This window comes from Malaclemys terrapin, chromosome 1, assembly GCF_027887155.1.
Source record: "Malaclemys terrapin pileata isolate rMalTer1 chromosome 1, rMalTer1.hap1, whole genome shotgun sequence".
Taxonomy (NCBI): domain Eukaryota; kingdom Metazoa; phylum Chordata; order Testudines; family Emydidae; genus Malaclemys; species Malaclemys terrapin.
The window spans coordinates 134,885,440-134,899,652 of NC_071505.1; the positions used below are offsets into that span (position 1 = coordinate 134,885,440).

The following is a 14,213-nucleotide window of genomic DNA, read 5'->3' on the forward strand; positions in this document are numbered from 1 at the left end:
AAGGGTTTTAGCATTGCACAGGGACACAGACAAAGCCCCATTTCTGTTAAAAGGGGGAGCTGAGTTGTAGCAGAGTCAAGGGGAAAGAAGATCAGACCTAGTTATTTTTGCAGCATGGATAGGACCTTATTCCTGGTAAGTTGCTACCTGGACCAGGACTGGCAGGGTTAATATGAACAGGAAACCCCCTTTCAACATGTCTCAGGGCAAACCCACTGGTCCTGCCTTTCCCAGCCTGCCTCCTCCACCAGTCTCCTGGGAGCTTCAATGACATCACAGGCAGAGCTCACTGCACTTTGGCTTGTTCCACATTAGATATTTTCAGCAGTTTTCAGATTTTTCCAAAATTGATCTAGTAAATGAGTTTGGGTCCCACATCATCCTCCACCACCTACGCCCAATGTCATGATAGCCCAGGGCTGATCCAAACCCTCCTGCCAGATCTCTCTGTGAGCTGACCCAAGCAAGAGATGTGCTGACTCTCCAGCTTCATATCCAGGATGGGGTTTCTTCAAAATATAAGTGCTGCAGTTTCACAAATTCGATTATATAGTTTGAAACATGCGATGTCATTCCAATTCCTGTTTCCATGTTTGGTTTGTTTTCCCTCCACATGCATGACAGCACAGTACTCACTGGGATCATTATTGGGTTCCCCAGGTCTCCAGAACCTGTAAAATAGAGAAGCTCACGTGCTAGAGATGCATCACTATAAATGTCGCAGGGGAAAGGGTTATAGCTGATGATGATGAGGGAGAAGGAGAATTGCAACACTTGAATCAGGCACAAACACTGCTCTTCTTCCAGCACACTGTTCCCAAAAATTCATTCATAGCTTCTATCCCTTTGTAAATCATCTCTCTATTGCAACAGAAATAGTTAGTTCCAGTTGTGGGTAAGCCGCTCTCTCTCTTTCTCGCTCTCTCTCTCTCCCCCAACACAAACACACACACACACATTACATTGTGTATTAATCCTGGAACTAGGGCCTGGTCTACACTACGGGTTTAGGTCGACTTTAGCAGCGTTAAACCGAATTAAGCCTGGACACGTCCACACAACGAGGCCCTTTCTTTCGAATTAAAGGGCCCTTTAAACCGGTTTCTTTACACCACCTCCGACGAGGGGATTAGCGATAAAACCGGCCTTTGCGGGTCGGAATTGGGGTAGTGTGGACGGAATTCGATGTTATTGGCCTCCGGGAGCTATCCCACAGTGCTTCATTGTGACCGCTCTGGACAGCGCTCTCAACTCAGATGCACTGACCAGGTAGACAGGAAAAGACCCGCGAAGGTTTGAATTTCATTTCCTGTTTGCCCAGCGTGGAGAGCACAGGTGACCACGCAGAGCTCATCAGCACAGGTAACCGTCATGGAGTCCTCCCAGGATCGCAAAAGAGCTCCAGCATGGACCGAACGGGAGGTACGAGATCTGCTCGCCATATGGGGAGATGAAGCAGTGATAGCTGAACTCCGTAGCAGTAAAAGAAATGGAAAAGTATTAGAAAAGATCTCCAAGGCCATGAAGGACCGAGGCCATAACAGGGACACACAGCAGTGCCGCGTGAAAATTAAGGAGCTAAGGCAAGCCTACCACAAAGCCAGAGAAGCAAACGGAAGGTCCGGGGCAGAGCCGCAAACTTGCCGCTACTACGCGGAGCTGCATGCGATCCTAGGGGGTGCAGCCACCACTACCCCAACCGTGTGCTATGACTCTCTCACTGGAGAAACACACAGGGAAGACGGTTCGGGGAACGAGGAAGATGACGATGGAGGTACTGTAGGTAGCTCACAGCAGCAAGGAAGCGGAGAAACCGGTTTCCCCAACAGCCAGGATATGTTTGTGACCCTGGACCTGGAACCAGTAACCCCCGAACTCACCCAAGACCCTCAGGGCACACAGGAGACCTCTGGTGAGTGTAACTTTGTAAATATTTGTAAACATTACAAAAAAAAAGCAAGCAAGTCTGTTAACGTGTATGGGGATGGGGCGGAAATCCTCCAGGGACATCTCCAGGAAGCTCTCCTGGTTGAAATGGGGTGATTTTATTAAGGGGGACATTCAGAGGCGCCCGTTCCTGCTCTTCTGACCAGAAATGTTCCCCGCTGTTAACCACGCGGTGGGGGGGAGGGGTGAAGTGATCATCCCAGAGAATCGTGTGTGTGTGTGTGTGGGGGGGTGGTTTACTTGTGTTTGTGCCGCATGTTAACCGGGAAACCGCAGCCCCCTCCTTTTACATTGAAACCCCATTTTAAATGGACAACCCAATTCATCCTTGATATGGGAAATGCGCTGCTGTTTGCAACCTTTCCCGCATGTTAAGAAGGTTAAAAAAGCCAAAACACTGTGGCCTACGATGGCTGCCTGCAAGCCGAAATATGCGACCTTGTAATGAAAGAGTGTACCCATTGTTCCCTAAAATGTGTCCTTTTTAACCACCTCTCCCTTCTCCTCCACCAGCTGCAAATGTTTCTCCTTCGCAGAGGCTCGTGAACATTAGAAAGAGAAAACGTAAGACGAGGGACGAGATGTTCACGGAGCTGCAGATGTCCGCCCAGGCTGATAGAGCACAGCAGAATGCGTGGAGGCAGTCAATGTCGGAGATGAGAAAAGCCCAACATGAACGAGAGGAGAGGTGGCGGGCTGAAGACGATAGGTGGCGTCAGCTTGCAGACAGACGGCAAGAGGCAATGCTCCGTCTGCTGGAGCATCAAAGTGATATGCTCGAGCGTATGGTTGAGTTGCAGGAAAGGCAGCAGGAGCAGAGACCGCCGCTACAGCCCCTGTGTAACCAACAGCCCTCCTCCCCAAGTTCCATAGCCTCTTCACCCAGACGCCCAAGAACACGGTGGGGGGGCCTCCGTCCACCCAGTCACTCCACCCCAGATGATCGCCCAAGCATCAGAAGGCTGGGCTTCAATAAGAGTTAAAGTTTTAAAATGCAGTGTGTCCTTTTCCATCCCTCCTCCCCCACCCATCCCAGGCTACCTTGGCAATTATCCCCCTACCTCTGTAAGGAACTAATAAAGAATGCATGAATGTGAAAAAACAATGACTTTATTGCCTCTGCAAGGGGGAGGGGAGGGTGGGGTGGGGTGGTTGGTTTACAGGGAAGTAGAGTGAACCGGGTCGGGGGGGGGGGTTGGAGGGTTCATCAAGGAGAAACAAACAGAAGTTTCACACAGTAGCCTGGCCAGTCACAAAACTCGTTTTCAAAGCTTCTCTGATGCGCACCGCGCCCTGCTGTGCTCCTCTAACCGCCCTGGTGTCTGGCTGCGCGTAATCAGCGGCCAGGCGAGTTGCCTCAACCTCCCACCCCGCCATAAAGGTCTCCCCCTTACTCTCACAGATATTGTGGAGCGCACAGCAAGCAGCAATAACAATAGGGATATTCTTTTCGCTGAGGTCTGAGCGAGTCAGTAAGCTGCGCCAGCGCGCTTTTAAACGTCCAAATGCACATTCCACCACCATTCGGCACTTGCTCAGCCTGTAGTTGAACAGGTCCTGACTCCTGTCCAGGCTGCCTGTGTACGGCTTCATGAGCCATGGCATTAAGGGGTAGGCTGGGTCCCCAAGGATCACGATAGGCATTTCAACATCCCCAATGGTCACTTTCTGGTCCGGGAAGAAAGTCCCTTCCTCCAGCTTTCGAAACAGAGCAGAGTTCCTGAAGACGCGAGCATCATGTACCTTTCCCGGCCATCCCACGTTGATGTTGGTGAAACGTCCCTTGTGATCCACCAGGGCTTGCAGCAGCATTGAAAAGTACCCCTTGCGGTTTACGTAGTCGGTGGCTTGGTGCTCCGGTGACAAGATAGGGATATGGGTTCCGTCTATGGCCCCGCCACAGTTTGGGAATCCCATTTCAGCAAAACCATCCACTATTGACTGCACGTTGCCCAGAGTCACTACCCTTGCTATCACCAGGTCTTTCATTGCCCTGGCAAATTGGATCACAGCAGCCCCCACCGTAGATTTGCCCACTCCAAATTGATTCCCGACTGACCGGTAGCTGTCTGGCGTTGCAAGCTTCCACAGGGCTATCGCCACTCGCTTCTCAACTGTGAGGGCTGCTCTCATCTTGGTATTCTGGCGCTTCAGGGCAGGGGAAAGCAAGTCACAAAGTTCCATGAAAGTGGCCTTACGCATGCGAAAGTTTCGCAGCCACTGGGAATCGTCCCATACCTGCAGCACGATGCGATCCCACCAGTCTGTGCTTGTTTCCCGGGCCCAGAATCGGCGTTCCACGGTATCAACCTGCCCCAGTGACACCATGATTTCCACATTGCTGGGGCCTGTGCCTTGTGAGAGGTCTATGGCCATGTCAATTTCCTCATCACTCTCGTCGCCGTGCTGCAATCGCCTCCTCGCCTGGTCCGGGTTTCGCCTTGGCATGTTCTGGCTCTGCATATACTCCAGGACAATGCGCGTGGTGTTCATAGTGCTCATAATTGCCGCGGTGATCTGAGCGGGCTCCATGATCCCAGTGCTAGCTATGGCGCCTGGTCAGAAAAAAGGCGCGAAAGTAGTATCTGATGGACCAGGAGAAGGAGGGCGGGAGGGCGGGAGGGAGGGAGGGAGGGCCAAGTGACGACATGGCGTACAGGTACAGGAACAGGGAGAAACACAAACAACTGTCACACAGAATGGTCCCCCCAAAGATTAAACTGGAAACCCTGGGCTTAGCAGGCCGTTGATTTCACGGAGGAAGGGGAAGCAAATGAACACAGAATAAATCTATTTTTTACATCTTAAGGTGGCAGCCGACGCTGCAGCATGAGTGACAGCCATACCAGTATGATGATGATGGGTACCAATCATAATATACCATCATCTGCCAAAAGGCAAGGGGCTGCTGCTGTGTAGCAATGCAGCCCCATGTCTGCCAGCCCCACGTCCGCCAGCACCCAGCATCGCCCTCGGCCTCTTCTGGGTGCTTAGCAGACAATATTGGGCAATTGGCAGAAAATAGTACATTATGACTGGTAACCGTCATCATCGAGACAGTAGCATGTCTGCCCAGGTGGCCATGATTGACAGCCACTCCAGTACGACGACGACGGGTACCAGTCATAATATACCATCGCCTGGAAGGGGCTGGTGCAATGCAGCCCTACGGCTGCCAGCCCCACGGCTATCACTCATGCTACACCGTCTACTGCCAAAAGGCAGTTAGCAGCTGCTGCTGTGTAGCAATGCAGTCCCACGTCTGCCGGCACCCAGAGGACATATGGTGACGGTGAGCTCAGCTGTGCTGAGCGGGCTCCATGTTGTCTGCACAGGTAACCCAGGTAACCCAGGTAAAAAGGCGCGAATCTATTGTCTGCCGTTGCTGTGACGGGGGAGGGAGGGGCCTGACGACATGTACCCAGAACCGCCCGCGACACTGTTTTGCATCATCCGGGCATTGGGATCTCAACCCAGAATTCAAAGAAAAGGCGTGAACCGCTTCGCGGCTCGAGCTGTGGCGCAAACGTAGTATCTGACGGCCTAGGGGAAGGAGGGAGGGGGGCCGAGTGACGACATGGCGTACAGGCACAGGGAATTAAAATAAAGAACGGTGGCTGTGCATCAGGGAGAGACACAAACAACTGTCACAGACTGGTCCCCCCCAAAGATTAAACTGAAAACCCTGGGTTTAGCAGGCCGTTGATTTGACGGAGGGAGGGGGAAGCAAATGAATACAGAGAAAATCTATTTTTTACATCTTAAGACGACGGTGCAGCGTGACTGATAGCCCTCGGCATCTTTCTGGGTGCTTGGCAGCAAATACGGGGTGGTGTATGACGATGGTCTTCAGGCCTATTGCACGAGCTGCTGCTCAGGGAAGACTCTGCTAATGTGCGATGACCCGACTTGTAATAGGCCGGCTAACAGTCATAATACACCATTTACTGCCAAAAGGCAAGCCCCACGGCTGCCAGCACCCAGATCGCCGATGAAGGCTACCAGTCTACTGCACCGTCTACCGCCAAAAGGCAGTTAGCAGCTGCTGCTGTGTAGCAATGCAGTCCCACGTCTGCCGGCACCAAGAGGATATATGGTGACGGTGAGCTCAGCTGTGCTGAGCGGGCTCCATGTTGTCTGCACAGGTAACCCAGGTAACTAACCCAGATAAAAAGGCGCGAATCTATTGTCTGCCGTTGCTGTGACGGGGGAGGGAGGGGCCTGACGACATGTACCCAGAACCGCCCGCGACACTGTTTTGCATCATCCGGGCATTGGGATCTCAACCCAGAATTCCAAGGGGCGGCGGAGACTGCGGGAACTGTGGGATAGCTGTGGGATAGCTACCCATAGTGCAATGCTCCGGAAGTCGACGCTAGCCTCGTACTGTGGACGCGGTCTGCCGACTAGAGCACCTAGAGCATTTTATTGTGTGGACATACACAATCGGCTGTATACAACCGATTTCAATAAAACCGGCTTCTATAAATTCGAACTAATTTCGTAGTGTAGACATACCCTAAGTGGAGGGTGGTAACTAGTCTCCATCCCAGGAAATACTCACGCTGCAGTATCGTTATATGGAGTCTCATCCACCCAGTGCCACTGTCCTTTCTTCTCCTTATCAGTCAGACCAATACAGTAATTCCTTCCTTCGCTGCCTGTAACTGTTCCATTTACCCGAGTGAAGATGAAATCCTGGATAAAAATAAAATCATATCTCCATCAGGTGCAGTCCCTGGGTAGACAGTAGGAGATCGGGGTCCCTGTGAGGGTGTGGGGGTGCTGGATGTGATGGATGAGGAAGCCCAGCATTGAATGAACAAAGAGCCCAAACATCCTCTCCAGGGCTGCACTCTGAGTGCCCAGAGGAGCCTGACTCCCAGCAAGTTACCTGCTCAGTTCCTATGTTGATCACCACCAGGTGGGAGCCCATCCCTGTGCAGTTCCTCTCACTGTCATCCCAGGTCATGATGTCATTAGAGAAGTAGTAGCAGCTGGCCTGAAAGAGCTCCCAGCCCCTGGGGCAGCACGTCCGGACTTGCCCTGTGAGGGGAGAGAAGAATGAAACACAGAAAATAAAAATGGAAAGGACTTGTTAGGTGACACCCAGTTCAGTCCTCAGGTCCAGTACAGGGTAGTTCCATCCAGTCCATCTTCATTTCACACATATCTTGAGCAATGGAGACTAACAGAGGCCTTCATGGTGAGGAAATGATTCACAACCTGCAGACCAATTATTTTTTCTCCTACTTGGTCTTTTTTATACCTAATTCTTCCCCCTAAACCCCTCCTGGTCAGTTCTTTTCCTCATTGTTGCTTGCCCTCTGGAGGCACTTGTAGGCCATTAACACACACTAACTAGTTCAGTGCTGGACTGTTTCCCTTCCTGCTTCTGTGGTTGCTCTGGCAGCCTCTCCCTTAGTGTGTCCTCCTTCACCTTCTCCCCCTCTGTCCTTTTCCTTCAGTGTTCCTCACTCTTCTCCTCTTCTCACTCCATACCCCACCCCTAGATGACCTCATCCACTTCAATGGCTTCATGTCTTGTCTCTGCTATGATGTTGTCTCTCACCCTTACCAGCCATTCATTCCCACCTCTCTCCATTCGACTTATGAGCTACTCCAGAGAAACCCTCTTCTGCTCCCTTCTATATCATAAATAATAATGTCAGTATCCCCCACTTAGACTTGTAATCTTTGTGTTTATTTAACTCCTCTGTCTCTCCCTCCTTTATCCACAAATCCATCCTGCTGCTCAACACTGCCAGTCCTTTTCTCTTTCCATTGTTACTGCCAAATCCTCAGCTCATGCCTTGGCCATCTCTCTGTAATCTTGACTGCTGCACCTACCCCTCTCTGGCCTCCCCAGGTTTCATACTGTGTCCCTCATATATAATATTGCTGCCATTTCATCTCCCTATCCTTTCCCACTTGAGTCTCCTCACTGGCTTTGTTCTTCTTCTGGGTCAGATTCAAACCCCTCACCCTCATCTTCAGGGGCCTCCACAACTCTGCCCCTATCTCCATCTCATCTATAGTTACTTTCTACTCCTACATTCAGCCACTTCAGCTTATCTCATCATTCTCCTGGTCTTCTTCCACAAATAGCTCTGCACCGTTTCTCGCTGTGTCCTTGAAACCTGGAATATCCTCCTTGACCTCCACGTATTCCTGCCTCAAATCACTCCTCAAAACTCATTCCTTTCAGTCAGTGTTCTACCCTTGCCCTCTCTTCCGACTGCTTCTAATTTGTCATATTATGGTGGAGTGGTCACAAAGCCATAGTTAAGGATACATCAGAGATTTGTTTTAATGGAGAATAATGGGGCCCCTGCTGATTCTAATGTCAACACCGACTTCAGCATTACCAATTTGAAAGTGCCCAATTAATCAATGAGGCCATCCTATACTACGTCTTTTATGTGTGATAGCACATTTGCCAAGGTGCAGTGGCTTCATTTAATTGAACTTGGCATTTCTCCATGTAAGAACATTCACTGCAGTCACTGTGTTCTTCACTACATTGGAATTGTTCTTTGCAAAGTTCTGCATTATTTGCTTTTTTATTTTTCATGTCCAGTTTAAACAGTTTATTTTAAAACTAGGAAAATTCACACAGAAAAATCTTTCTTTAATGTTAATTATCCTTGCTCTGTTCTACTTCAAGAACATTCTCCTCAAAGACTGAAAATCTAGAATACAAACAGTTCAGGTCACAACCACACTTCTGTTTCTCTACTGACACCAAGAGAAAACTTTACAACTTTTACCTATTACTGTCCTCCTTCCACAACACATTGGTCACACCAACAGCTTCAAAAACTGTCATTTAAGCTTTAACTCCGACATACACACAAGAAAAACACATATGTTCCATAGATTCATAGAATTTAAGGCCATTAGATCATCTAGTCTGACCTCCTGCCTCCTGTATGTCACAGGCCCTAGAATTTCATCATTACCCCTCTATCGAGCCCGAGAAATTGTGTTTGACTTATTAAGAGATCAACTTTTAATTAATTGACAAGCAAAACTGTGAATGGACAATCAGTACCTCTACCTCCAATGAGGACATGATCCCTATTGCAACCTCTTGCCTTCTTCACAAGGTCTTATTCGGCCACTATTACTCACATTGAGTCGTCTAGTAGAAAGAACCCTGGACTGGAGTTCTAGGTTCTGTTCCCAGTTCTGCCACTGGCCTTCTGGGTGACCTTGGGTAAAACCCCTGCCTCAGTTTCCCCATTTGCAATTTGAGGACAATGATACTGCCCACCTTCACAAAGAGCTTTGAAACCTACGGATAAAAAAAGCACTATACAAGAGCTAAGCAGAAGTAGTAGTACCTAGCTTCATGTTGAGGCTGACTGAAGTGAATGGGACTATTTCTGAAGTAAGGTATAATGGGCTGCGAATAAAGGGGCAGATCTAGTCCACTGTCTGACAGTCAGCTGGACTGCTCTGTTGATAAATGAATGTATAAGGTCACTGTTAAAGTTTGCGTCTGACGAAGTGGGTATTCACCCACGAAAGCTTATGCTCCAATACATCTGTTACTCTATAAGGTGCCACAGGACTCTTTGTCTGTTTTTACAGATCCAGACTAACACGGCTACCCCTTTGATACTTGTTAAAGTTTAGTGACCCACTTTATCTCATAGTGTGGGCATTAGAGCACATCAGATTGCAGTCACAGACTTTATTAGAAAATAAAATATTTAAACACTTAGCGTGAAATCCTGGTTCCATTAAAGTCAGTGGCAAAATTCATATTGACTTCAATAGGGCCATGATTTCAACCTGTTTATTTTTATGGAGATATATGTTTAAAGTATAACTCCTTTTAAGATATGATTGTCTTTTGGGATTTCTTAGAGAAAAAAGAAAACATCTTTAACTTCTGTCTCCCTCTTGTATGTAGAGCTGGGTGAAAGTTTTTGAATACAACTTCCGTTCACCAAAAAATGCAGATTTAGGTCAAAGGAAACATTTTAAGAATTTGTGTCAAATTAAATTCTTGTTTTAAATTTTGCATCAGTTTTCTTTTAAGAAATCTTTAAAAAACTCAAAAAATGAAATGTTTCATTTCAGGTCAATCAAATAGTTTTTTTGACCCAATATGATTTTTTTTCAACTTTTTTGATGTGCCTAGTAAACCAAAAACTCAGTAATTCACACAGCTCTCCTTGTATTTAAGTTTGAGTTAAGGCTGTGTAAATTACAAAAAGGAGACATTTGTTAAAAGTTATTCTTTACAGTGGACCAAAAAAGAGAATTTCTGTCTCAAGGGAAAAACAATATTTTGACATTTGTATTCATCCTCAATCGGGATGAAAATTGAAATATTGAAACTTTAAGGAACAAAACGTTCTGAAAATTTTTGACTCCAAAATACCAAACATTTCATTTTAACATTTTCAATTGAAACTAAATATTTAGCCATTCCCAAATCAGAACCATTAATTTTGATTTTCCCAGATGGAAAATTCTCCCCAAATAGACCTTCATTATCATCTCAGCAAAAACAGCACCCCCTACTGAGCCTCCAGCATCATTCCCTCCAGCTCTCGCTGTGCTACTGCCTATTTACCCATCCACGTAACTCAGGGCTCAACTGGCTGGTTTATAGATTCATAGATCCATAGATTCTAGGACTGGAAGGGACCTCGAGAGGTCATTGAGTCCAGTCCCCTGCCCGCATGGCAAGACCAAATACTGTCTAGACCATCCCTGATAGACATTTATCTAACCTACTCTTAAATATCTCCAGAGATGGAGTTTCCACAACCTCCCTAGGCAATTTATTCTAGTGTTTAACCACCCTGACAGTTAGGAACTTTTTCCTAATGTCCAACCTAGACCTCCCTTGCTGCAGTTAAGCCCATTGCTTCTTGTTCTATCCTTAGAGGCTAAGGTGAACAAGTTTTCTCCCTCCTTCTTATGACACCCTTTTAGATACCTGAAAACTGCTATCATGTCCCCCCTCAGTCTTCTCTTTTCCAAACTAAACAAACCCAATTCTTTCAGCCTTCCTTCACAGGTCATGTTCTCAAGACCTTTAATCATTCTTGTTGCTCTTCTCTGGACCCTCTCCAATTTCTCCACATCTTTCTTCAAATGCGGTGCCCAGAACTGGACATAATACTTCAGCTGAGGCCTAACCAGAGCAGAGTAGAGCGGAAGAATGACTTCTCGTGTCTTGCTCACAACACACCTGTTAATACATCCCAGAATCATGTTTGCTTTTTTTGCAACAGCATCACACTGTTGACTCATATTTAGCTTGTGGTCCACTATAACCCCTAGATCCCTTTCTGCCGTACTCCTTCCTAGATAGTCTCTTCCCATTCTGTATGTGTGAAACTGATTTTTTCTTCCTAAGTGGAGCACTTTGCATTTGTCTTTGGCCTGGTCGACACTAACCCCCCATTTTGAACTCAGGTACGCAAATTCAGCTACGTTAATAACGTAGCTGAATTCGAAGTACCTTAGTTCGAACTTACCGCGGGTCCAGACGCGGCAGGCAGGCTCCCCCGTCAATGCCGCATATGCCTCTCGCCGAGCTGGAGTACCGGCGTCGATGGCGAGCACTTCCGGGATCTATCTGGGATCAATTTATCGCGTCTAGACAAGACACGATAAATCGATCCCAGAAGATTGATTGCTTACCGCCGGACCCGGAGGTAAGTGTAGACCTACCCCAAGTTAAACTTCATCCTGTTTAACTCAGACCATTTCTCCAATTTGTCCAGACCATTTTGAATTATGACCCTGTCCTCCAAAGCAGTTGTAATCCCTCCCAGTTTGGTATCATCCTCAAACTTAATAAGCGTACTTTCTATGCCAATAGCTAAGTCGTTAATGAAGATATTGAACAGAGCCGGTCCCAAAACAGACCCCTGCAGAACCCCATTTGTTATGCCTTTCCAGCAGGATTGGGAACCATTAACAACAACTCTCTGAGTACGGTTACCCAGCCAGTTATGGACCCACCTTAGAGTAGCCCCATCTAAATTGTATTTGCCTAGTTTATCGATAAGAATATCATGCGAGACCGTATCAAACGCGTTAGTAAAGTCTAGGTATACCACATCCACAGCTTCTCCCTTATCCACAAGATAAGTTTGTGTGATCTCACTTGGTTACCAGCTCCACCCAAGGTAAGGATCTCTTCAGGCTACACAGGAGTTTGAATCGGATTCCAGGTCCCAGAAAAAAAGGGAATTGCATGTGGTGGGGAGTCATTTCTGCTGACTTTTGTTCATACTGACCTTTCCCTGCCTCTGAAACACAAGTTTTTTCCTTCGGATACCTGCGCAGCCAAGACAGTTTATCTTGCTCTTCATGCCGTGTCCTAGTGTCCCAACGCCAGGTAACTACAGACACAGAGAGGGTGAAAACCAGAATTACAGCACTAGCCAGTGGGAGAGGGGGACCAGATCTGCAGGGTGAGAACAGACTCTTGGTCTGTCTGTTGCCAAGTGCCTCACAGGAAGGCTCATCCTCACATCTTGTGTCTCATTGTGCAGTATGATCCCAGACTGGAGGAAAGGAGGATTCTATCTGACCTCTGCAGTGACCAGATCATGCCCTGAAACAGGACGGCTAGTACCTCTATCCATGCTAGCAGCAGCACCAATGTAACTGCTCCTCATAAATGTATCCAGCCCCTCTTTAAACCCAGTTATTGTATCTGACTCAATGACCCCTGCAGCAGTGAGTTCCACCAGTCGTCAATATGCCGTGTGAATGTGCATTTCCCTTTACTGGTTCTGAATGTACCAGCCACTCATTTCACTGGGAACCTCTTTATTTTTGTAAGTTAGGGCTGAGGGAAAAAGCAGGACAGATCCTTTCATAATACCCCCCACAGGGGCAACCAATCCCCCACAGAGCCATACAATCCCTGCTTATTGCATCTTATCTGGTGTTCTTTCCAATCCAGCTGAATAAGCAGCAGCCAGAACCCACCGAGGATGCTGGAGATGAAACAGGTGCTGAGGACCAGGATGGAGATCACAGCAACGACCCAGGGGCTCAGACAGGGGCAGCCTCCTCTCTTCTCTGCAGGGGCTGAAATACACCAGGCAGCCATCACACAGACCAGACCCAAAGGAGTAGGAGGGCCCAGGAGGCCCAGCAGGTCTGTTTCTAGCACAGTGCCTGGAGGCACTGCATAGGTTTTTCTCTCTTCTGTGTGCTCACAGGAACCATGTCTTCTCCCCATTTACTCTTTTGTCTTTCCTTTTCTTCTACCTCTCTCTCCTCCCTCCTCAACTCTCTCCTCACTCTCTGTTCCTTCACTGCTTCTCTCTTCCATTTCTTCCTTTCCCCAAATTTCATTCTTGTTCCCTTTCTTTGCTTGGCTTTTCTCTCCTCTCTCCCCTGCCAATTTCCTTCCCAGCTCACCCCTAGTTCTTGTCTCTCTCCTTCCTTTCCCTCTCTGCCCCTCTATCTCATCCTCTCTCTCCTGGGATCACCCATTTCTGTAAGGCCCTTTTATTGATCTGACTTATCCATCAGTCCTTGGCCATTCGTTTTTCCAGCCGTCATTACCACCATCCATTCCCCCAGCAGAGCAGAGATAAATTCCCCCTTGTCACCTGCAGTTCCAGGGCTGGTCTCCCCTGCTGGGCTCATGGTCGCTCCTAGACCTCGCTCTCCCTGTCAGTGACTTTGGGTTTCACATGTAGTCACGAGCACGGAGACGCTGAGCTGAGGAATTAGGTGTATTTGGAGGTGGCCAGACACAAACAAGAAGCATATAAATTCTCTGCTGGCACTGGCAAGCAGCACCGGAGTTTGAGGAACCCACTGAGTGGGCACAAAGGAAGCTGAGGGTTTGCTGCCTTCTTATCGCATGGGAAAAATATTGAGAGAGGAACATGAAGTGAAACTAAAATGAGCCAAGCATGAGCCTCACAAAGATATATAGAGAAGGAACCTCGCTCCTCTGAATGCCACAGAACGCCATGGTCCCCCCGTCCCAAAGTCAGTGGAACTCTCCCTGCGCGGATCTCCTCAGTGGCTGGAGCAAGCCGTCTCTGTCTCACTTTTCCCCTAGACCCCACCAATAACTCTCTAGTCCAGGATTGACTTGTGAGACGTGGAGAGCGACACACATCCTCTCCTATGGGCCCTTTGTGTGGTATCCAATGCAAACTTTGTCATGTGTTGCACAATCATTTTACAAGTATGAACATGGGGATGCTGGGTGTTCCCCCAGATACAGAGCATCATACCCCACAAATAGCTCACTAGTCCAG

The 14,213-nt window shown here is 48.1% G+C and overlaps 1 protein-coding gene across 1 annotated transcript; it reads right to left on the reverse strand.

Moving 5' to 3' along the window:
- Positions 1-511: 511 nt before the first annotated feature.
- Positions 512-13,174, reverse strand: LOC128831520 (C-type lectin domain family 4 member E-like). The gene is made up of 5 exons (XM_054018035.1): positions 12,919-13,174; positions 12,219-12,323; positions 6,842-6,993; positions 6,512-6,645; positions 512-671 (listed from the first exon to the last, which is right to left on the reverse strand). Exons 1-5 carry the CDS (start codon positions 13,172-13,174, stop codon positions 512-514), a joined length of 807 nt encoding a protein of 268 aa, XP_053874010.1.
- Between the last annotated feature and the right edge of the window lie 1,039 nt (positions 13,175-14,213).

Bases quoted from the DNA above. Each gene is read 5' to 3' on its own strand.
- LOC128831520 (XM_054018035.1), bottom strand. From the start codon at position 13,174: ATGGGGAGAAGACATGGTTCCTGTGAGCACACAGAAGAGAGAAAAACC. The intron at 6,994-12,218 runs GTCAGTATGAAC...CTCCCCTCACAG, and splicing joins TGTTTCAGAGGCAGGGAAAG to GGCAAGTCCGGACGTGCTGC. The intron at 6,646-6,841 runs GTAACTTGCTGG...ATTTTTATCCAG, and splicing joins TCAACATAGGAACTGAGCAG to GATTTCATCTTCACTCGGGT.